The sequence below is a fragment of the Amblyomma mixtum genome, chromosome 8, assembly GCF_055824585.1.
Source record: "Amblyomma mixtum isolate Tamu chromosome 8, ASM5582458v1, whole genome shotgun sequence".
Lineage (NCBI taxonomy): Eukaryota > Metazoa > Arthropoda > Arachnida > Ixodida > Ixodidae > Amblyomma > Amblyomma mixtum.
Genome location: NC_143019.1, coordinates 107,041,038 through 107,066,163, shown reverse-complemented (window position 1 = coordinate 107,066,163; position 25,126 = coordinate 107,041,038). Strand labels below are relative to the sequence as shown.

At 45.0% G+C, this 25,126-nt stretch overlaps 1 protein-coding gene across 1 annotated transcript in view; it reads right to left on the bottom strand.

The window, feature by feature from the left end:
• Positions 1–25,126, bottom strand: part of LOC149333824 (uncharacterized) — a 176,444-nt gene that overhangs the window by 136,365 nt on the left and 14,953 nt on the right. The window contains exons 7-13 of the mRNA XM_089557809.1: positions 23,593–23,774; positions 22,999–23,071; positions 20,828–20,869; positions 17,148–17,195; positions 12,605–12,694; positions 8,420–8,551; positions 7,262–7,452 (exon numbers count right to left, since the gene is read on the bottom strand). Coding sequence (XP_089413935.1) covers positions 7,262–7,452; positions 8,420–8,551; positions 12,605–12,694; positions 17,148–17,195; positions 20,828–20,869; positions 22,999–23,071; positions 23,593–23,774 — 758 coding nt within the window. The remainder of the gene's footprint in view (positions 1–7,261; positions 7,453–8,419; positions 8,552–12,604; positions 12,695–17,147; positions 17,196–20,827; positions 20,870–22,998; positions 23,072–23,592; positions 23,775–25,126) is intronic.

Genomic DNA, 25,126 nt, shown 5'->3' with positions numbered 1-25,126 from the left:
ACGTATATAGCTTGCATATGTAATGCATTGCATGCTTGCATGTAGTAATATTGCACTTAATGATTGACTAATTGAGAGGGACATTGGTGATTTCAAGAAGTGCAAGATGCTACAAGGAAGGCAGAGGCTGGTCTAATGGTCGTTGGGTCCATAACGATCAATAGTAATAATGCTCTAAAATTACGTTTTTTTATTAAAAATTAAGCCAAGGAACGCATTGTGTTCAGTCATTCCAGACTTTTTGGTATCACTAGTGTCTTAGGGATGGTTTATCAATGTGCAAGCTGTGCCACATTGTTAACGCCAAAGCTGAAACTGGATGAAAATGCCTTTTGTTCAACATTGCACAGGACTTCGTAACAGGAACTTATAGAAGATTCTGAAAACACCTCGTATCAAGCTTCTGTGTGTGCTGTAAAAGCTGAAGCATATTTTTTTTATGCTCGACCATACTATTTATTATAATTTACTATTTGTCACAAAGATCTCCTTAATTAAACTCACTTATTACATGCTGTAGAAAATGCGCTGCAAAAGGTTTTGCAAGACAAAGATATGATGTTATACCTACAGGAAAAGAAGAGTTTCTTGTTAATAGCTGAGTAACTTGCCCTCTTGCAGGTCAACAGTAAAGCTGCCCACGTCAAGAGCTTGTTTTGCTTTCGGCTCCTGTTGCTTACTGTTTTGTCTTTGTGCCTGACTATGTTTACGTTCAATAAAACTTCTTTTGGGGCTAGTTGGTGCATTTTGAATCTAAGAAAAGGAGCAGCACCAAAGCATGCAAACACAAACAAAGAAAGGAGAAGAGTCAAGCGCTGCAGTGCCTGTTGTGGTGCCTGTAGTGAAGCTCTGTAGCAGGCTTTGATGCCTTGTTTTGGCTTTAGGTTTTTATTAGGACAAACAGAAGGCAAGCTCATCTTTTGCCTAGCTGCTAGTGTTGTTACTTATCTACCTTACCTTGAACACTGTGCAAACAGTGCGTAAGTTTTACATCTCCACATTTCTATACATAGCTGGGCATCAACAGCTGAGGTGCCTATCATTGGCGACATATGTCTGTACACAGGCTGGTGGTTCATCTTCAACTAGGCTCGGAGCACGAAGTATAAGACAGCAAAATGGCTACAGGCTCTCCTCTGCTTTGATGGGAAGCAACATTGATTTTACATCATTGAAGCTAGTGAACGTTCAAGAGATGACACAAAACAAATTTAGCATTTATTTTTGTGCATTTTTTTCGTCTACCTAATGCAGCAACCAGCATCGGGAAATCGAGTACAGAAATTCTTAACATTCAAAGGTGCAAGTTAAATGTAAATGGCTTGTAATGTCCCACACCACCATGCAGGGTATGAAATGCATTGCAGTGCGGTTGCAGTGCATAACTATGCATAGTTAATTTTGTTTGTGAGAAAAGTTCTTGTGCATCCACCAAAGCTGCAGTAAGTGGACGCCTCTCACTGCTGGAATATACCTGCCATGTAACTTCCCATCTGGGCTCTTGGCGCACATAAGTAGAGGTTTTCAGCCAAAGTCTCGGTGCATGCTTGTCGGGGCATAATTCGTACATGCAGAAAACTATAGTGCTGAAAATTCAACACATTTGAAATGCAGTTGTATTTTTGCATTACAGCTCAACTAAAATTAAATCACATGACAGAGTTGTTAAGAATACCAGCTTCTGCAGTAATTATTCCGTGAAGCATAGCAAATATCCCACGAAAGCAATTAAGCTGACAAGTGCCGCTTGCTAAGGTTGTAAAACATTGACAGACTTTCGAGAGGAGGAGCGACACGTGGGCAACCAGGGACGCTGTAGTAGAGGCCTCCATATTAATTGAAACCACCGGGAGTTCTTTAACGTGCTGTGACATCGCGCAGCGCACGGGCGCTTTTCGCGCTTCACATCCATCAGAAACGCGGCCGCCGCGTCCCGGATCGGGTCCTCCGCCCTAACCGCTAGGCCACCGCGGCGTGTATAGAAAAAGAACCGAAAGTCCTCCGCGGATTTGCACGGTTCAAGCTCCTTGCCGTCGTAGCCAACCTGCTACAATGTGCCCACCAGTGCGCTCGTACGTACTGCTAGGCTCCGGTTGCTGCGCCTGGAGGCGCGAAACCTCTAGGAAATATGTACTCTAATATATATTAGAGAACTATGTAGCAGCCGTACGATAACCGTAACAAGAGGCGGACTTTTCAGCGAGTGAATGAAGCGTCCTAAACTTCAGCGCGAACAGACGACGCATGCCGAAACGTTCGCACTTACAACGCTTTTCCGCCCTTAATTCCAATACGGAACGTCGAGCGTGGGCATAATAATGCACGCAGAGCATGCTGACCTTTTTTACGACTTCATTCGCGCGTATTAACTTACTAAGAGCGAATTTAAGCTTGGTAAATCCGCATCTCAAGCAGAGCGCCGCACACACGCATCTCGCCGAAAGACCCGGAAGTCGGAGTACCCAGCATGCCTTGCGGCTCGTTCAGATTGGACACCACCTATAGTCGGCGACAGCTAGGCTAGCCGGAAACAGCGAAGGCCTGAGTTGGGTGACGCTACTGACACGGTGTCGGTGAGGCGGCGACTAAACACCCTTGGGAAGGCTAAGTCGCCTTGGAACGCAGGTCCGAGCTCGCAGGGGCAGTTACAGCGGTAACTGCCCGTTTAAGCCGATAATCCCTAAATCCGCTACGACGCCAAAGTGGAGGGTCATCGGAGGAAACCGATGGCACGTGCGCGCACAAGTGTGTTTTTGTGTTTGTTTTTACTTTTATTTTGCGAGGGAGAGAATGTTCTGCCCCGCACGTGCTAGCGACTGTGCGTTTGTGTTTCTTTTTGCTTTTATTTTGATATGGAGAGGGTGGTTTACCTTATAGAAGCTGGAGGGCTGGCCATGCCCTTAAAGAACCAATCATGTTAAGAGCGCAACTTGATTGGAAGTTACCAAATGTGGGCCGGGCCTTGAGGTCTTTAAAACCGGGCCCCGGAGCCGGAAAAAGGGTTCTGGGCTAAGGTCAGGTGCTATGCATCTTCGGCTATACCGAGTAGGGGCCTCCCCTAGTGTTAGCGAGTTCCGCCTTTTTGTTGTTTGTGTTTTTGCTGCTGAATTTGTCTCCAGTGCCTAAACTTGTATGTGATGTAAATATCTGTGTATAAATCTCCAAGTAATCCTTTTATATCTGCGTCCCAACTCATCGCAAGACCGTCTCTGACAGGGCACTCCTGGTGTAAGGAAGGAGGAGAACCTGAACTTTACTCACGTGTTCAGTGCAAACAACAAGTACACTCAGCCAACAATGACTGGAGTGCAGCATTCAGGCGATTCGACATGTAGAGGCACACACACACAAAACACTACAGCTGCGACTTCAGTTCGTGATTGGTGGGTGCCCTCGAACAGGCTACCCAGATAACCCGCGATCCTATTTTTACCTACAAGACTCAAGAGGATGGCGACCTTTTGCCACTGGTTAAATAAAACTTTTCCACCTCCTTTTCCACTTCAAAATGCTGCTGCTGGTGACCGTTCCTGCATAGTCCAATTACTGCACAGTATCCATGTGAAATAATGCGATAGCCGCGGTGGCGGCTCAGTAGTCGTGTTGTTCGCCTGCTGTACCCAGGGACGCGGGACCGAATTCCACCTGCTGCGTCCTCATTTTTATAGAGGCGAAATGCAGAAAAAAATTACTCTTAAGTTGCGTAGTTCGGCCAAACGCGGTAGGTGCGCTAGCCGTTTGGCTTTCACTTCGTTTCCAGTGTTCACGGATTAGTGTTCTTCGGATAGCGATACAGGTTAATTTCTATATATGCGGAATTGGTCATTCTCTACGCTCATAGATTCCTGGGAGTCTTCCTATCACTCCTGGTGCAGTGTTGCAGCGGCGAAGCGATGCGCCAGTGTCCTTCTCTGGCAGGTGCTGACATCAGTGGGACTTCGGTTGCTTCAGTTCGGTTGAGATCCAGATTCCTCTTCTATTCCCGAGCACCCTTACAGGGATAATTGAGCTGCTGCCTGACACGGTTGGCAGGTTGCAAGGTGTGTGTGTGTGTGTGTGTGTGTGTGTGTGTGTGTGTGTGTGTGTGTGTGTGTGTGTGTGTGTGTGCGTGCGTGCGTGCGTGCGTGCGTGTGTGTGTGTGTGTGTGTGTCTGGTTTATATCTTTATAGCCTCAAAAAACGAAGCGATGGCTCACACGAGGTCGTTACAATCGACAAACAACTGCCAGTTTATCTCGAAGTGTTAAAACAAATGCGATTCAACAACGGTTCACAGAAAGATTCCTCCGTAACGTCGCCATGATGTATTACATAAGGCGCCCCCTACAGGCCGTGAAAGTAGATATGAAGCTATAAAAGTTCAACAGTGCAATACAGGTGTCACCACTGCAGTCACTTTCTCAATCAAACCAGACATATTCGACGCGGGAATTCCTGAGGCCAGGCTATTTATCTATTATCCTGCAAACTGTGATCGCTGGGTGCTTCCTCGGTCTTTATGTCGTGCTTTTGAATGAAGTGAGTTGAGAAAACGATTGATTTTAAATTGAATTTTTCTTCAGCAACAAATCCGTCTTGCTGCCGAACCAGTGTAGCAGAAATCGAAAAAGGTCGTTTCAACCCCGTACACTTTAAGGGATCACTGGGGACAAATAAAAAGCTTGACCTGAAAAATGGAGCTTTTATAAGAATTAAAATATTAGAAAACGAAACACAAGTGTCGCCATCATCGAGCGATTTCGCAACTAAAATGCATGCGTCATATCGATTTCTCAGAAACTACGCTGCACCACCTTTCAGCTCAAAATGGTTGTGACCCCTCCTCGATAAAAGTGGCACGAACTTGAATCAATTAGGGGGAAAATTTTTTAGCCAATTTTCTCAACTGAAAACGCGCCATTTGCTGCCGCATAAGCATCGAAATAGGGAGAAAGAAGAGCAGAATCAGTTTTTTGCTGAGAACAATAATAGCGTGCAATTTTCTTTGGTGTCCCTTTATTTTGTGTTGCGTAACGGCATTGATGTTATGAATGCGCGTTTTTCAAAAAAAAAAACAAAGACTAGGGGTTTGGAAATGTTGCCTTGAGGAGTGCGGCGTCCTAAAGTTGTTTTTTCCTTTTAGTTTTGTAGTGAAGTTGCGGGACATATCAAACAAAAAGGGACTCTCGATTACAATATAATGCCACTCACACATGAAGAAATCACTAATTATACAGGGTGATAAGAATCAAGGTTTAAAATTTCTTAAAACAACGCACTGAGTCGAACGTGAAATAAACCTCTGCACATAAGTTATGCTGCCAGGGATACATAAAATGTGATGATAATTCTCACTGTCAGTCTCCTAATTACTTAACACATGATGAAGTTTTCGTCCCCTACGGCTAGCGGGAATATTTATACTGGAAGCACGAAGGCGCTCACATCGCTACTACTATATTTCATACAATTGTTCTAGAACATGCGTGTTCCAAGATATTCACCCCCAAAGTTTCTACTCACTTCACTTAATCACGCATGCAAAGCGGTGACATTCGTCGAAAAACTACTCCCTAATGTGGCATAGATGTTGCGTCGGGCGTCTCTTGAATACTGGTAGCCAAAACTGAAAGAGAAACTGTTATGAGCCTCACTGGTCGCTCGACGCCGTTGGCAGCGGAAACGCCGATTCACGTCTGGAAAAGTTACTCGCCAATCATCAATGCTTCGCATGCCCAATTACGCGGACCAAGCAAAACATTTCCAAGCGAATATCTCCGAACACATACGAGCTAAAGGAATTTTACTAAATAGAACTGTGTAAGGATAACACTCCTCCGAAATTTACGATATTAACATGCACCGCTTGCAACAGTCACTGAACAGTTCATTAATCGATTTCATGTAATTAGGGGGCAACGACAATTATCAACCTTTGCATCAGCGTGGCCAAATAACTTATGTGCAGATGTGTATTTCACGTAGCTGTCAGTCGCTTATTTTTGAGGAATTCAGTAAAACTTAATTTTGACCATCCTCTATAAGCGTGTCTTGCCATGTTGTGCCTGCGTGAAATGAAAGCCGGACATGACTGTTGATATGGGCATCGCAAGATTAATACTATAGCAGTTCTTATTCAATTCAAAAGCGAGAACATCGCTCTTGAAAAGTGTTAAGAAATCCGCCTGTATTCCTTCGCTAGCTGCCAATATTTCTATGTGTGTTTCTGCCTTCTCGTTTCATTTGTGCCGTTCGCGTTTCTTATGATTCTTCATGTGAAGAAGCAAGCTCTTGCCAAACTCATTGAAGAATAATGCCCCTCCATCTTTTGGACCGATGAATGTACAGGCGTGAGCAAAGGCGGCAAGACCACGTCTCCAGTGGCAGAAGCAGCTGCGGGGCGCACCGCAGCGCTGCTATGCTCGCTGCGAGGATGTCCCAAGCATGGAAGACAAAAAAAAAGAGCTTCTTCCATGGCCACAAGAGACGACCAGCTTCGCCCTTGCTCTGGTGCTTATCAAGCTTAATAAATTTATAGTGTGGCGTTTGGTTACTCTGCTGCTGACGATCGTGACGGATGGGAGCCCATATCACAAAGTGTGCAGGACACGACAAAGTTGCGTAGTAGCGGAAAGCAGACGACAACGCGGCGTCAAACGACTCCGCTCCTGGTTGGTTTGATTTTAGTTGCACTGATGTTTCATATTCTCTCCACACTAAGGAGTGGCTTATTTTTACGTTGAGTTGTTAACTCGCTTCCACGATGCTTTCGGCTTCTTACACATCGAATAGCATATTCCAATCGGCGATCCAGAAAAGGCTCACTTGCTTCGCAAACCGGAAAGACCATTTAAAAGGGTGATTTGGATTACATTCTCAGCCCTGGTTGGCAACCGCGAAGTAACGACGTGTTTTGTGTTCCTTCGGTTGCTCACCTTTTTCGCGACCGTCACCAGCAGAGTAGCCGAAAGCCGCGCTAGAAATTTATCAAGCGCAATAAGCACCCGCGCGAGAGCGAAGGCTAAGTTTGTCGCTACTCGGGGCTAGAGTCACTGAAAGTTATTCCAGTGACTCCACTCGGGGCTAGAGTCACTGGAATAACTCTACTCGGAGCACTCTCGCAGCACCACGATGCAGCAGTTCTGCCGCCGCAGCCGTGATCACTCCACTCTCGCTCATGCCTGTAGGTTTCTTGTCTTAGCCTTTCCCATAATGCAATATAGCGGAGAGAGAGAGAAAACATTACGGGGACAGATGCACAAAGAAAATACAGTGGGAATCACCATTTGGTCAGCGCGCTACTCTCGTCGCGGACAGCTGTGACTACATGGTTGCCGCCCCTGCCGGCAGTAGCGGTTGGACGGCGGTGGTGGTTCGACAGCTTGGTCGCCATGTGCTCGATCATTTCCTCCACTCCTGCGCCACTCTTGGCGCTGACCTCGAACGACGCAATGCCCAGCTGGTCCGCCAGCTCCTGTTATGGAGGCAGTGGGGACACGTAAAGCCGTGAGCAATGTGAGAGGAAACAACGTTTTGGTGATAGCTACACTAAATTTGAGATTACAAAATAGCCAATTTTCTGGTCATAACTAAATTTCAAATTGACTACTGTACATTGCACATCAAGATGAAAACTAGTTATAAAAGAAAAACCTCTGCTTGGCACACATTATCAATACGTTAATGGTGAAACTCTGTTCCCTCTCATTGCTCATGATTGCATACGTGACACTGGAGGGCGGGGGTATACGGACAAGTATAGGAAGACAAGTATGCTCAGACAAACGCCATTCGTGTCCTACGATGCCTCTTTTCAAAAATGGTCCTCGCGCAGGTCACACATATAACTAATAAAAACTACTTTCTTATTGTCCTATCGAGGAATAGGAAACGTATTTCACCATACATAGCGAAACAAAACACCAGTAAAGGAACTACCGCAGCGGCTTTTTAACCCCGCTATGGCTACACTTGCACGTACCCGTGCAATACAATCTGCAGAACTGCGTGATAGAGAGCAAAGAAGAAAAGATTGCATCCCAAAAATAGAAAACCGACAGTGGTGTTTTATGTGTATCTTTGTCGCCGTGTACCATTCAATTTATGTGGAAAAGAATCATTTGTACCTAGCTGAGAAACATTTTTTTCCCTCAAGAACTTTTAGGTAAGAACATGAAATATACAAGCTGCCATTTAGAGCATGCAGATGACGGTTTTCCGAAAGCCTGGACCTCGCGGATCGGCCAAGACGAATGCTGAAAGCTTCACGTGTGCGCAGGTAAATAAAAGGTTTTGTTTGTATAAAGCATTTAAAATATCAAAAACTTATGAAATATTCTGACATCTACATTTTATGCCAGAGAACGACATCACTTTCTTTTTCGCTTTGCTGCAACCACAAGAGACGCTTAAAAAATTTTAAAAATATGTGCTATACTCGCCCTTGCTCTCGCATTCTCAACCACTTTTCCGGCCTCCAAGTCGCTCTTATTCCCCACAAGGACTTTCACTATATCCTCACATCCTGAATAGTCCATGTCTTGAAGCCATTGTTTGGTATACTCAAAGGACACCTGCAAAACAACAGAGAACAGAAAAAATAAAGTAGCATCACTCAAACAAGAGAGAACACACAACACAATAATAGCTTATTAGTTCGTAAAGCAAATGAAATTCGTTTTCCCGCAGCCAAACATAAGTACACGTAGAAGATCTATTTTGCAGAGCACACGAGGTACACTCAAGAGCGCATTATCCCTGGGCGAGTCTATTTCTCAATTGTACATTGAAGTACAAATAAAATAAAAAGAAAACAGAGTATTCCGGCATGTGGAGGCAATGCACGGAATGTCATCGGACGAGCGGCATGCGTACCATTCAAAGTGATTTTATTATTCATCGTGAGATTGCGCGGTAGAGGCCATGCTTACCGCATCAAATTGACGCCCCAAAAAAACGGCAGGGTTCTAAAGGAGTTACACCGAGTAGACGGGCGAAATCATGTGTTTAGCCTGGTTGGCTCTTGGGTTTACTTTGCTGGGTCGTCGGGACATCTGGAGATGATATAAAACTGAGGTTAAGCTCTGATCGAGGTTAAGCTGATCTGACCTCTTCGCACTGAACATGGAAGTTGATGAAGATGACGATATGCAATACACAGCGCTAGAATTAGTTTAGTGTGCTAGTTTAGTGCTCTAGTGAAGCCTTCAGCCAAGTTGATCTGTTGCGCCGCCGCGGGTGCAAAACCCAGTCCCAGCAATGTGTATTTTATTTCTGCATGGCCTCTTGCTATGCTAGGCTTGGCCAAGGTCACCCTCGAGTTGTATGCACGTGGCACAACGCTCCTCCGAACTAAAGGTAACAGTGTGAACACCGCACTACTATGCCACCGCTACATATCATTCACTTGATATGGATTATGGATGGATAAGCAACCATGCATTACTGTACATGAGGCACGCTGGCAAGCTTGACGCACGCTCATACCTTACGCCACTATACCCATAACTTGCACCTCATCACACACCACTTCATACAATGAATGAAGCCAACAGCCACAGAAACCAAGGGGCACAGGGGATTTTTTTCAAATTTATTTATTTTGTGGTGTTGATCAATTTAGAATATTACTGAATATGTTATCGCTTAAAGCTAATTGATTAGAAAAGCAGAAGAAAAAACAGCCACATGCCGCCGGTGGGATCCGATAGCCTAGCATAGCTTCCACCCTCTCCGTTCGATGACGTTCTACGTCACACCTGCGGTAACTCAGGACGTTCTACGTCCGCCGCTTATGAACGTGGGTGGCGCTGTTGAACACTCTCAAGGTTAGGTTACTTGTAAACATAAATACCCCCGAAAACAGAAGATTTGACAGCCGTCGCCGTAGCTCAGAGGTAGAGCACCGGACGCGTAATTCGGAGGTCGTGGGCTCGGATCCCACCGGTGGCATGTGGTTGTTTTTTCTTCTGCTTTTCTAATCAATTACTTTAAGCGATAACATATTCAGTAATATTCTAAATTGATCAACACCACAAAATAAATAAATTAAAAAAAATCCCCTGTGCCCCTTGGTTTCTGTGGCTGTTGGCTTCATTCATATTTATAACGAGCCCCTCCCCCCTTCCCTTGTTTGCTCAATTGCTTAGCGAGGGCCTCGGTTCTGGCAGCCTTGACGTCATAGGAAGCATAAGAGGGTTCTCACGCAGCTTCCACCCTCTCCGTTCGATGACGTTCTACGTCACACCTGCGGTAACTCAGGACGTTCTACGTCCGCCGCTTATGAACGTGGGTGGCGCTGTTCAACACTCTCAAGGTTAGGTTACTTGTAAACATAAATACCCCCGAAAACAGAAGATTTGACAGCCGTTGCCGTAGCTCAGAGGTAGAGCACCGGACGCGTAATTCGGAGGTCGTGGGCTCGGATCCCACCGGCGGCATGTGGTTGTTTTTTCTTCTGCTTTTCTAATCAATTAGCTTTAAGCGATAACATATTCAGTAATATTCTAAATTGATCAACACCACACAATAAATAAATTAAAAAAAAACCCCTGTGCCCCTTGGTTTCTGTGGCTGTTGGCTTCATTCATATTTATAACGAGCCCCTCCCCCCTTCCCTTGTTTGCTCAACCACTTCATACAGTTACTAATTCCCTCGACTGGCATCAGGAATTCACAGCATACTAGCGGTTGCCGAAAATCACATTGCCACAAGGGCGAACGTCTTTTCACTAATCTTTTTTTCTCTTTCAACTGCGTAGTTCATCGTTCACACAAAAACATTCGTACAGCGAGCTCACACTTCTGTGTATTAGGCCAAGTTTAGGCAACAAGCCTCATTTACCAGTCCTTCCCTTAGTATGGGCACATAAAGAAAGTGTGGCATGTTCTTTGCATTTCTGCGTATTATTTCCAGGCCAAGGTAAGGCAACAAGCCTCAGTTGTGTAGTCGCCCAGATTTACCAGTCCTTCCCTTGGTATGCGCACATAAAGAAAGTGTGGCATGTTCTTTGCATCCAAGCATGATAGAGCTGATAAAAGAGCAGATAATATCTCGTGAAACACGCCGCACGTTTCAAGGCAAATCTAGAGGAGAGTTTATGACCACATGCAGAAAAAAATTAACGCTGGTTGGTCGCAACTCTCCCGAACCTCAACGCAAAGCGAAAGTTGCTTTCAGTTAATTTTTTTATGTTTAGTTTTGTTCTATTTTTGTTTCTCAGATTACTTTTTGTTCTACTTTCTTTTCTTTCAAGTTATATTTAGTACCTAGTTTTTATTTATTTTACTTGTTTTGTATTTGTTCCTCTTTGTATTTTTATCTTTTTATTTTATTTCATTTCATTATTTAATTTTATTATCGTTTTCATTCTTGCTTTATTATATTTATTTTGCGCTCCACTGCCTCCCAACGTCCTCTTGCATATCGACGTGACTTTGAAGAACGGGTAGACTATTTTGTGCTTTTTATTTGGCGCTCCAGTACCTCACAAGCTCGTTTTTCATACCGACATGACCTCAAAGAACGGGAGCAGTAGTGTTCTCGCTCTATAACAACAGCCCTAGCCTGTTTTAGGCTGAAGTGACGCGGAAGGCGTCGCTACTTTATCACTTTCTCCATTCATGCGACCTTGACTGTCGCCGTTCTTAGACAACGGTGCCATGACAATGATGGTTAACCGAGTCAATGCAATACTAGTGATGGACCTTCTCGAGGCAGAAACGCGTGTGCTGCAAAAACCAAAGTAATATTCAACAGTCTAGCAAAAGAACAGCAGTTTTCAGTTGGTGGCGAGGTGCTGGAAGTAGTAAGAGAATATGTCTCTTAAGGGCAGGTAGTGACAGCTGATCCGGATCATGAGAGGGAAATAACTAGAAGAATAAGAATGGGGTGGAGCGCATATGGCAGGTTCTCCCACATCATGAATGGCAGTTAACCATTATCTCTCAAGAGAAAAGCATACAACAGCTATATATTACCAGTACTCACCTATGGTGCGGAAACGTGGAGGCTAACAAAGAGTGTTCAGCTTAAGTTAAGGACACCGCAGCGAATTATGGAAAGAAAAATGGTAGGTGTCACGCTAAGAGATCGGAAGCGCGCGGAGTGGGTGAGAGAACAAACGCGGGTTAATGACATCCTAGTCGAAATCAAGCGGAAGAAGTGGGCGTGGGCAGAGCATGTAATGCGAAGGCAAGATAACCACTGGTCGTTAAGGGTAACGGAGTGGATTCCAAGAAAAGGCAAGCGTAGCAGGGGGCGGCAGAAAGTTAGATGGGCGGATGAGATTAAGAAGTTTGCGGGGATACGGTGGCCGCAACTGGCGAAGGACAGGGTTAATTGGAGAGACATGGGAGAGGCCTTTGCCCTGCGGTGGGGATAGTCAGGCTGATGATGATAATTGCGTGCACTGAATTCAATTCTGACCTGTCAGGTATGCACCTCCACAGCAAACATTTGCTGATGACTGCAGTGAGCAGCATAGAAGGTATCGGTAAGCGAACTCGCTGCCTCGTACGCATTATCTAGTTTTCCTGCAGTCATGCACAAACTGCACAGAGCAGTGGACTGCGGCGGCGAGAAATATTGGGGTCGTTTTTGATTGACATGTTAGCCGCATACGCACTGCATCGGTGACGTCGTAGACTGCGATGACCCCTTGCGCATCCCGTAAGTAACTTGCTGATGTGCAGCCAAGCCCGTCTTCTGCGACGTACTGAGTAAAAAAAGAAGAAAAAGAGAGAGGAGTAGATTTGAGGAAAGCAAACGCGCGGGAAGTGTGGCATCTATACTGAAACGTTCCATATGAACCCCACCTCGTGAATAACGGGAATATGGAGTCCATACGTCATGAAAAAATATATGGAAATCCATGTTCTTTGTCGTAAACTTTCCATATAGTTCCCGAATGATTTCTATATAGCGGACATGACGTCAGATCGAGTCCTTAAGTTAACCTACGTGCTTTGCATATTCTTCATATTGACTCCATGTGCTCCATAATGACTCCAATAAGCAGTATGCAAACAATTAATCATGGTACTCGTCACATGGAAACTTTAAGTAGGGACTTCAAGGCGGCTGCCTAATCGTTCCTCCAACTATGGTGGAAGGGAGGAAGCGATCGAAAACAGTGCAGTCGCAGGCAGCCAAGAAACACAACAAGCTTCTCACCTCTGCTCCCTCCACCCTCTCAACTAAATCAGAAAATTGGTTTTTGAGGAAGGAAATGGCGCAGCATCTGTCTCACATCTCAGCGGATAGCCTTAACCACACCAAAAACCAAAATCTGACAATAATTGCGTAAATCAGCTGGCGTAAAAGATATATCAGCTGGCTGGGGGCACAGAACAAAGACAAAAAAAGCAATTCTTTGCTGAGGCTCACATTCTAGGCTGATAAAAAGGAATACAGCTGCACTGTGCTTTAACAAGGCTGTACAGAAAAACTGAGTTTGGAGGCTGACCGGTCGGAACCCTCAAGAAACCCAGCCCCCTTGTAAACGGCGCCGGCCGAAGTGGCATTGAAAACAATCATAAAGAAGAGCAACAAAAAAATCGGCGCAGATGGAGATCGAAAAAAAGATCAATTTTTCCCTATGCTCAGGCAGTGGGATACAGACTGAAAAAAACTAAGCTTAACACTTAAGACACTTAGCCACTTAAGCCTCGCCTTAAGCCTATGACGTGATAGCGCAATAGGTTAAGTCTCATACGTGCAGAATAGGACATTCTTTACTTTACATTCACAGATTCATGGGAGTCCTCTTACTCCTCCTGGTGCAGTGGTGCAGCGGTTAAGCGATGCGCTACTGCCCTGCGATGGCAGGTGCTCCCCGTGCCGGGCCTTGTGCGGCCCCATTGCTCTTTCCAAGCGACCAATAACTTATTTAACTGACAACTGCCACGGTGCGCAGTCACGTGACCTAGGTGGCCCACGTACTTCCTAGGTTGCTCTCTGGGGACCACCTGGCGGATTTTCTGCGTAACGGGGACTCCAACGCTATCGCGTTAAGAGTAACCCCCCCACTTCCTCCCACCTTCAACCCTGCAGAAGAATTACGTCACATGTTTGAAGCCGCTGCTTGGAATAAAAGTATTGAGTAGAGTAAAAGCGCCTAATTTATTTAATAACAGCTCAAAGATCTCGTCGAGATTAAATCCGACTAGTGTCGCAGCTTTCTCGCAAAAATTTAGTGGTCGCCCTGTCAGTGTGTTTTTAATTTTTTAATTTTCTGCCGGAATTGTCATGCATATTAAGACGAGGACCTTCTCATAAAGGCAGTTATAAGCTACATCTAACTGAATTTTGCGCTCTCATTTCTCTACTGTCCTTGTCGATGTTAATATTAGTATATGCCTTTAAATCCGTAGTACAGGTCGTTTACTAAGTGATTAATTGTGAACAAATCTTTCAGTGAGCGAGCTCAGCTTCTGGGCGTTATAAACCTCCATAAACTTTGCCTTTGGTGCATGACAGCCTGAGTTGTTTATGTCCCATAAAACGCAACGTGTATTGTAAGACCAGGAAATGGGAAGAGGTTCTAGTTATGACATACATGACGGCATAGGCAGCCATAAGATTTCATCGTAGCATAAGACGGTACTCGCACAGCTTCCGCCCTCACCGTTCGACGGCATTCCTACGTTGCACCCGCGGTGCTACAGGACGTACTACGTCCGCCGCTAGGGGTGAAGATATCCTGGTGAACATTATCAAGCTTCGGTTACACTAAGCATAAATACACCCGAAAGCAGAACATTGCACAACCGTCGACGTGGTGCAGTTGGTAGAGCACCGGAGGCGATATTCGCAGGTAGTGAGTTTAGATCCCACTGGCTTCATGTGGTTGTTTTTTTCTTCTGCTTTTATTAATCTGCCATTCATGAAAACGACAAGTTAAACGAAAAAAAAACATCCCTTACGCTCCTTGGTTTTGGTGACTGCTGGCTTCCATCGTGAATACTTATTGTTAGTTACGAGGGGGTACCCAAAAGAAACCGGACTTATTTTTGTTTGAACTTATTTGGTCACATTTTAAGCACAGACCTTCAATCTCCTTCAAAGTATTCCCCACTTTCAATGATACGCTTGTCGAATCTTTCATTCCATTTTTCAAAACATTGTTTAAATTCATCTTTTGTGATGCTTGACAGTGCCTCCGTCGTTTTTTTCTTCACCTCTGCAACATCAGCGAAACGCTTTCCATTCACCTATTTTTTTCATTCTAGGAAACAAAGAAAGTAGCACGGGGCAAGGTCGGGAGAGTATGAGGGTTGAGGAATAGGGATCATGCCATTTTTGGTCCAAAATGGTCGTAGAGACAGGGCTGTGTGAGCAGGGGCTTTGCCATGATGGAAAAACCAGTCACCCGACCGCCACAAATCTGGCCGCTTCCACCGCACACTGCTGCTCAATCTTTTCAAAACATCCAAGTAGAAAGCCTGGCTAACTGTATGACCCTGCGGAACAAATTCTCAATGGGCGACTCCTCTCAAGTCGAAAAAACAAATCAGCATTGTTTTAAGGTTTGGTTTCACCTGACGAGCTTTCTTGAGGCGAGGTGAATTTGAAGTTTTCCATTGGCATGATTGTTGCTTTGATTCAGGATTCGATTCAGGAACACTTGAGTTGTCCCCATAGCATCGTCCTTGTACGTCTTTCTTAATATTTCAAGAGTTTCGATTCAACTTTTTCCGAGCAAAAATCAGAATTTCACCGGCGCACGCTTCTCACGAAAATCAGCCATTGCAAAAACGACATTCACACAAAACAGTCGTCACTCTAAAACTCTGCCTAAACTAGTCTGACTTCCTTCAACGACGGCACTCGGCTTACTGACTCTGGAATGTTCGTTCTATGCGTTCCTAGTGGCAAAACGCGGTACCACAGAAGCATTGCCGACCAAAAAATTTAGTCCGGTTTTTTTGGGTACCCCCTCGTATGTCGTCCACCGGCGCAGCCGCTTTGCATCTCAACTGCACCTTTTTTTTCACGGTAATTGCTGTATGGTCTGCGAGATCGCGTCGTGTACGTCGTCATCGTCTGCACCGCTCAACACTTGCGCCCCTATATTACACAGCCTGGACAGCCACCCCGACTAACTACCAGGTGATCCTGGAGCGCAAAGCACACTTATGAGCCATAAAATGCCCCTCAACCCTAACCATGGTCTCCGTACCTGCTGTGTGTTCAGCGCATCCGGTTACTACCCCCCACTCAACGCCGCACTCCCTCACCCGTCTTTATGTACAGGTGCAGACAGAAGTAAACAGAGCGTGCGATTCCATTCGGTGTGTAATCATGCCTTTGTTGAGCAAAATAAAAAAACATTGTTTATACGTGACAGAGCGCACTGGCGTCCCCTACCAGCATGCACATGACATGGCCGCCAATTTCAATAAGGGAAGACGTCAAAAATATTACAAGGCAATAGCGTGCACCCTTTGCTTTTGTCCGCACCTGTACGGTCTATGGATGTATGAACGTTGCGCAGGGCCACTAGCGGGCGGCGCAGGTGACGGGCACCTTCCCCACAGTTTGCTCACAGCCAGGTGGGCACGTTGTGATGACGCCACAAGGTAACGTGACCTCTCGACCAATCAGAGAATTTTGTAATGTACAAAGCATAAATTGTTTCTGAGACAACAATCTAAATGCTGTTGCATTTATGGTGCAAGTTTGGACGTACTGGTAAAAGAGTGTGAAATAACAGCGCGGAGGCGAAGAAATGACAGACAGTAGCGACGAGCCCAAGATCGCTGCCCGTGTGTTCGCGGCTCCTGTCATCGTAATTTGACCATTTCAGCACTGCTCTTTTCATGATATTTTAGAGATTAGCGAGCCCTCTGTATTCTCCAAATGAAGCAAATTCCTCTGTAATTGTTGTGCCCAAGATACCAACACATGCAGTAGCACAGTGTGAGTTCTGAAACGATCCTTTTTATGATGCATTTTTTGTTCTACAGATAACCAATTGCTATGGCATTGGGGCTCACACGGGGCAAGTCCCCAGGCGGCTCTTGCATGAAAGGAGAGGACGGTCAATGCAAAAATTTGAATGGATCGCGAACAAAAACATTTACAAAGTACAGGCCCAAACTTTACACCGGTTCAACCATAGCTGCAGGCATACGCATAAACGCGTTTTAAAGGGATAATATACTCACAAGATCCATGAACACTGTCTCCCCAGCAACTTTCACCTCTCTAGTTCTCTGAAAAGAAATACGAAAAAAATGGCTGTACTGATTCCATGCGCTAAAGTCATGCAAGTCTTGCTTGCTGCTTGATTTTTATGTGGAGCTTGCCAAGGAGGTTTCAGCACAAAAGTGGCACCTCATAAAGCTAGAGTTTTAGTTCTGGGTGGGAACCGGTAAGAGCAGTTTTTTTTTTGGTTTAGCTTTAACCACTCAGAACATCGATGATCATACATTGGACCCGATTTCTTAACACATCTGAGTTTGTTTTGCTCTTCTCGGAGTGGTTGTGCAAGTGTGAAACTTATGTATTTCTGTCTTTCAACTATAAAAAATAAGATTCTACTTCTTGTCTCTCGCCGTAGCTGTTAGCTCGTGGCTCTTTGTTTCAGGACTATTGCAGCTATTAATCCTGAATGAGGCACGAAAGAGGAAAGGAGCGGCGGAACACTGCCTGGCACCATGGGTTGCTGCGCTGATAACTGCACTGAAGGACTACGACTTTTCCGTGTTTGGTTTCTGTTACCCTTTCTAGGTCAGCACATTTTTTGCTCAAGCCATAAGTGTTTTATTATTGCACAGATAACTGTGCTGCTCAGAAATAGTTTCGAAGAATACTATTTAATTCTCATCGTTGCATGTTTTCAGCTTTCTTTGGATAAAGCGTTCTTTCTTATCAAAATGGTTTGGTTTGGTTTATGGGGTTTAACGTCCCAAAGCGACTAAGGCTATGAGAGACGCCGTAGTGGAGGGCTCCGGAAATTTCGACCACCTGGGGTTCTTTAACGTGCACTGACATCGCACAGTACACGGGCCTCTAGAATTACTCCTCCAAAGAAATTCTAGCCGCCGCGGCCGGACTTATCAGAATGTTTGGCCTTCGGTTCTCAGCCAGTGCTGTACCAAACAAAATCATTGTTTTCTGCAAATATTTCAAATTTACATATTGTCAAATTAGATGCAGGCAATTTCCCTCCAGCAGCGAATTATGGTAACCTGGTACGTATATTCTACTTATTCATGAGCCAGAATGGCAACTCCAAGCTCTAATAGTCATCCTTTGGCCATTCTCACACTTTCATTAGTGTGAACAACACAGAAATCGTGTTTGTAATTTAATGTCGACTTTCTTTAAATACCTGCACAGAAACTATGGTTTCAGAGGAAATAAAAACTTTAAAATAAATGAACAACCAACATGAAACAGAACTTTCCACGAATTGCAAAATAATTCTGCAGTAAATGATAAATTTCAGTAAACTTCAGTAAATAATAAAATTGTCAGTAAATACTAAAAAGTACTCTGTGAAAGAACCCAAGAACTGAAAAACCGAAAACAGAACTGTACAGCCATCTGCCAGAAAATGTGTTTTTTTTTTCAGAAAAATTTAGTGTACACAAAATGTAGCGCAAAATTCAAAGCTGGTCCGTTACTTTTCAGTGCAGTGTTGCGACCACAGAATGTTTCGACTTTTATGCTGCTAGGGTTCGGGTAACCATCTGTTCATCATTCAGGAGGCCTCCTGCATCTTGGGCATCTAACAGTTTCACCTTGATTTCATACTTGTGTTCCGAAGACCATTCCTATGTCTGTGTAAGCAGGAATGCGAATAACATTTTTACTGCCTGTATAACAGCTGATACTCAAAGCATTACGTGATTAAGGAGCAGAAATTTCATTCCTGGGTGAACTTATTTACTTTTTGGTAGTGCTGTGAATTGAGTCTCACCTGGTGTTACAAACACTCCAACACAGGAAGCCTGCATTCCGTGTCAGTTTAAAAATCGAACAGCCTCAAAAATTTACCAACACAAAATAAATAAGTACACCAAGGAACAAAATTTCTGCTCCTTAGTCATGTCCGTTTCGTAATGATGTTGAGAGAATTTGCAGGTAGAGGTACAGTACTTTTCCACAGGACCACGAATATGGAATTAAACTTGATCAACTACGTACACGTTTCTTCCCGTTTCTGTTCGGATTCCAGTCCAAGTACACATTGCAATAAAAAGAATTAAAGCCCCGAACTTTAGCGTTTATGCCCTACGTGCGGTGCTGACTAAGGCGGCACAACCTAAACTTCCACATAGGACGTTTTATACAAAACATGGCTGCTTACGGGCTCACCAACGTCTTCATATGGGGTAGGGAATGCAGCTTCCAGGAGCTTACGTAAAATTGAAAATTGCAGTGAAGAAAAGCTGAGTTTTATTAATTAGGCTGAGAAATATATCCTCCTTAGTTCCCATGTTGACAACCACAAGTCGTTTCTCTAGGAGATTTGCCTTTCCGTGCGCATGCCAGCCGTTTCACACCTCTGAGGTCATCAAATTTCTCACCGAAAGAGTCCACTAGGTCCAGGTAACGATACTTTTCAATTGTAGCAAACGAAGTCAAGATATAATTGACACTAACATCTGTTAGTTATGAGTTGAAACTAGACCGCTAAGGGCCTACTTTAAACATGAAACCAATAAAACCATAGAGTGATGCCGGAAGAAAACGCAGGGAAACGGAAGTACCAAGCTTCGATGACTAAAACAGAACGAAAGGTTAAAACGCAAACCTCGCAGCCGGCATATTTACCACTTGTAATTGAATATATACCTTTTATTTGCTGGTAGGTGCTCCAGCCGCCAACAACATGCTGTCGCGTTCCGCTCCTAAAGGCGAAGCTTAAGCGTCATTAATTAGCAGTCAATTAGTATTCAGGGATTAGTCAGTATTAACTATTAATTCGTGATTTGTCATCACTTAGTAATTAGTACTAAATTATATGTGACGCCACCAGTGCCACAGAAGCAGTCAAAGTGGTGCGGAAAACGCTTTCGCCTCTAGGCACTTTAGACAGACAAAGTGCCCCCTTAACTTTTTTAAATTTAGTGAAAGTGGGATGCGATACGTAAAAGGCTAGATTAAAAATAAGAAAAAGAAGAAATCGCGATTGTTTGTGCTTACTGATACAATATTTAACTTTTGTTACCTATACTTCATACGCCGCCGCGGTGCCTCAGCAGTTAAGGCACTCGACTGCTAACCTGAAAGACGCGGGTTCGATCCCAGCCGCAGCGGTCGAATTTCGATGAGGGCGAAATTCTAGAGGCCTGTGTGCTGTGCGATGCCAGTGCACCCTAAAACACCCAAGGTGGCCGATATTTCCAGAGCCCTTCATTACGGCATGCCTCTTAACCTGAGCCGCTTTGGAACGTTAAACCCCCATAAACCCATAAACCAAATCCTACTTTATACCTTAACTCTATTCGTTCCTGCCTAATATCGATGGCAATCAGTTCCTGCCTTTATTGTTATTATTCCCTTTTTGCCGTGGTTGATGTTTGACTAGCGTAATCTGACTAGTCGTCGGCTCCGTTAGCCCCGATCGGCCAGCAACAGACAGCTGTATATGAACCTACACTTTTCTTTTATTACTTGTGAATGGTAGTGCAGCACTGGCAATCAAACTAAGGCATCTTAAGAGCCAGGCGCCTACTCTACCTATCCGCCAACGCGCCTTCGATCGCGTTACTAGTTAACAAACTTCAAGACCAGGCAGCTTAATGGCACTTGCAAAGCACTCAATACAGCTGCTGCTCAAATCTGGCGTCTCATGCAGTGATAACGCTTTAGTCTGAGAAAATTTTCCACTTACTGGATCTTCGTTGGGCTCACCCAAGACGTTTGAGTCTTTACCCTGGAACAAAAAAGAAAGCGCAAAAACATTTCAAAGCACAAAGCACCCTTGCATTAAAGTGCCAATGAAATATGGAGAATTTTGGCATTAGCGCTACTCCTTAAAGGTATAACAGTACCTTTTTCTGGGCTAGTTGGTGTGACATTGTGTTCAGGAGCGTGTTCAGGATTATGTTCACAGCGCCCGTCCTGTCCGTCTTTCTGCGTGTTTTGTGTAGAATTTAGCGCTGTTTTTACTTTCCTTAAAGGTAACAAGGAAAAAAACACTCAAGCATAATCTAAAACAAAAAATAACGAATGGTTATGTTCACGCCAGTGAAGGGTTTTGCATTTGAGTTATAGCTTTCATTGCGCCTTCAGCCCCGCGAGCCCGAACATCCAGGTGCAGCAGTCTCTCACAATTTCGCACAGCGTTCCGAGCTGCCGCTTAAGCGTTTTGTCGTCGGCACTGCTGCATTTCCGCAGTTTCCCGAGTCTGCACTCCCGAGCCTCAGGACGGCTGTTGCGTGCGCTTCGGGCGCTATACCATGGTTCCTGCTCCGCCTTTCTCTTGTTAACGCTCCCGCACCCTTGTCTTTCTCTTGCGGGTCGCGCCACCAGTGCGATCTTTAGCACGCTGTTATTCGGCGTTACCTACGGCACTGCTCTTAGCACGACTCATACCATGTCGACACTTCAGAATGACCTACCAGATCAGCGCCGCTCCGTCACTTCTGCTGCAGCGCCCTGTATCTACGCGGCTGCGTTGCTATCTGCTCTGGCGCCTCTTATCCGCGCCGCTGAGTCGCTCACCCTCAGCACCTGTCCTCGCCGCACCCATGCTCTTTCCCCCTCCTGTGCCCCCTTTCCTGCGGCGCATGTGCTTCTCGGACGCGTGAGGGTGACAACGCTCGGCACGAATGCGGCTGAAACCTCATAAAGCAGTTAGCAATCAATGAATATCAGAATGACAACTTTCTGCTATAAGCACATCTCGATAAACTCTCTTATACCCCTGTCACAAGGGCACTTACGATCCTCATTGAACTCGATCTGCATCGAGATTTTCGAGCACGGTGCTACACGGGCATTTTCAATGCTCCTTGAGAAGTTTCCCTCATGTGTGTCAGGTGGCGCCAAATGTTCCTCCAACAGCCATAACATGGTGATGTCCGGCAACACTGTGCAGTCGGGCGCAGCGGCAGCCAAATCCGTAGCCAGACGTGTGGCGCACCTCTGCTGCTGTGCGATGCCACCCGACGGTCCGCAACGCCTCCGCGATTTCTGCGTAGACTGCGGCATTTCTCTTGTGGCGCCGCAAATCATCGAGGTGCTCTTGCCAGCAGTCACTGAGAGCGGCTGCCCCGCGCTGGCTCCACAGTTTGCGCGTCGACGAGCAGGAGGACGCCATCTTTGTTTACACTGACGGCGAGGCTTGGAGCGTGGTGTCGAGATTATTTATAATTATGTTAGCAGGCACATTGCATGGAAATGTCGCATTTTAATGAATTGCAACAGCAACAATTGTTGTTTTGTTTTGTTAACTATTGTTTATCTGTATAGCTTCGTGCGAGCGAGAGTGCTTTCGATTGTACTTGGAACCTCAAGCACTCTTGAGGAATCGGCATCAAGTCAAGCAGGATCGAGCTCGATTGCGCTTGAAAGTAGCCGTGTGACAACTGTCGTTCCGCTGTTAGTTCAATAAGCATTGACTCAATGATGATCAAAAGTGCCAGTGTGGCAGGGGTATTATATAGGCTGAATAAAAAAGAAGAAAATGAAAGGAAACGCCACACGCGATCTTAAGCAGAGAGGTTTCGGGAGGTAGCGCTAATGGCCCATTTTCTACATACCTTTGGGAACTACTATTAGGTTCTCTTACCAGTATGACCACGGGCTATCTAGGAATAATAGGACAACGTTGACTCATACTGTGGGCATAGTGCTAGCCATGCGGAGGAGCTGGCAATGTAGGGACAGGTGTGCGATACAGATCGTAGCTGCCGCTGCTAAATACAGCACAAGAAGTGCTCGAAACTCTTTCTCTCCTTTGAAGTCGTTCAGATCGTATTCGCGGCCCAACACAAAGGTGTCTCACCTCGAACCCCTTACACTTCAAAATCGCTACATGTTGCAGAAAATTAGTCTCACCAGTAACCGGTACATGAGTCTGCATTTGCCCACACGTGGACTGCCAATGAGGATGACCTTAAAAACGCACGAACTGAAACAAGAAATGACAACACGAATGAATCAGTAACGCTAGGCTGGCCCCGTAGTTGAAAATCAATGCACATGTTCTGTTCGAGAAGAAATACAAGCGCATTCACTTCCAAGACGTCACAAAACAAAAGCTCAGAGGGCAAAATCTGTAGCGTTTTAAAATCATTTTTAGGTGGTCCTTTTTACCAATAAAAAACGGTCCAGTCCCCTATTTTATATGATACAGGACAGGAGCGCTTATCGCCACGAAATGTTTATAAATATTTAGTTCACAACCTGTAATCCTACGTCGCGCTACTTTTTCCGCAAATTCCATTCCAAGAGCCTACCTTTTCACTTTACCGCTGTTTAACATTACGACGGTCTTTTTCTGATGGTACTGAAAAAAAAACTAATTAATATGCAGTAGAGACGTCTGCATCACGAATGTTTTGCATAACGTCTGACTGTTGCCCCTAAATAGTGCAGAGCAGTAACAAAAATGGCTGCGCCAACTTTTTGAAAAAAAGAAGCGCGCATCACCTGAACTTCATGTCTTCGGTTACTACGATCTTCACATCACTTCTGTGGCCTTCTGTGCCAGTTGACGAAGAGACCAGTCGATCTTTAATTTCTGAAGCCACTGTCCGGAACATTTTATCAACCCCGATGCCCTCTAGGGCACTTGTCTCCAGGAACCTGATTCCTAGCTGTTTTGCAATCGCCTGTGGAAAAGAAGAGGTGAGGATTGGGCTTGTTGGTAAGACATACTTAAGGGGGAAAAAAAAGGCCTGTGGAAAGAAAGCACCAATACGAGGGGGTACCCTAAAGAAACCGGACTGAATTTTTTGGTCGGCAAAGCTTCTGTGGTACCGCGTTTTGCCACTAGGAGCGCATAGAACGAACATTCCAGAGTCAGTAAGCCAAGTGCCGTCGTTGAAGGAGCTCAGACTAGTTTAGGCAGAGTTTTATAGTGACGACTGTTTTGTGTGAATGTCGTTTTTGCAACGGCTGATTTTCGTGAACAGCGTGCGCCGGTGAAATTCTGTTTTTTGCTCGGAAAAAGTTGAATGAAAACTCCTGAAATATTAAGGAAGACGTACAAGGACGATGCTATGGGCACAACTCAAGTATTCCTGAATCGAATCCTGAATCAAAGCAACAATCATGCCAATGGAAAACTTCAAATTCACCTCGCCTCAAGAAAGCTCGTCAGGTGGAACCAAACCTCAAAACAATGCTGATTTGTTTTTTCGACGTGAGAGGAGTCGTCCATTGAGAATTTGTTCCGCAGGGTCAGACAGCTAGCCAGGCTTTCTACTTGGATGTCTTGAAAAGATTGGGCAACAGTGTGCAGTGGAAGCGGCCAGATTTGTGGCGGTCGGGTGACTGGTTTTTCCTTCATGGCAATACGCCTGCTCACACAGCCCTGTCTCTACGACAATTTTGGACCAAAAATGGCGTGACCCCTATTCCTCAACCCTCATACTCTCCCGACCTTGCCCCGTGCTACTTTCTTTGTTTCCTAGAATGAAAAAATAGGTGAATGGAAAGCGTTTCGCTGATGTTACTGAGGTGAAGAAAAAAACGATGGAGGCACTGTCAAGCATCACAAAATATCAATTTAAACAATGTTTTGAAAAATGGAATGAAAGATTCGACAGGCGTATCATTGCAAGTGGGGAATACTTTGAAGGAGATTGAAGGTCTGTACTTAAAATGTGAACAAATAAGTTCAAACAAAAATAAGTCCGGTTTCTTTTGGGTACCCCCTAGTATAGGTATAATCTTTTGCGAAAATGACGAGTCCCGTCAAATTATTCGCGACAGTATTCGTGCTCATGCATCATCATCATCATTTTCAGCTTCGCTATGCTCATGCGAACGGGCGCTTTTAAACAGCAGGAAAGGTAGCTTTGCTACCGAAAGCATTGAAGCAGTAAAAGCACCCCGGTGGTCATTTTCAAAGCCCGCAAACTTTCGACGGGTATTTGTGTCTGGCCTGTCTATTTTACTTGTAGCTCTGAAGGGCGATAATTATGGAAAAACCAGAGTAAATTAGCTATGTGTAAAGAAA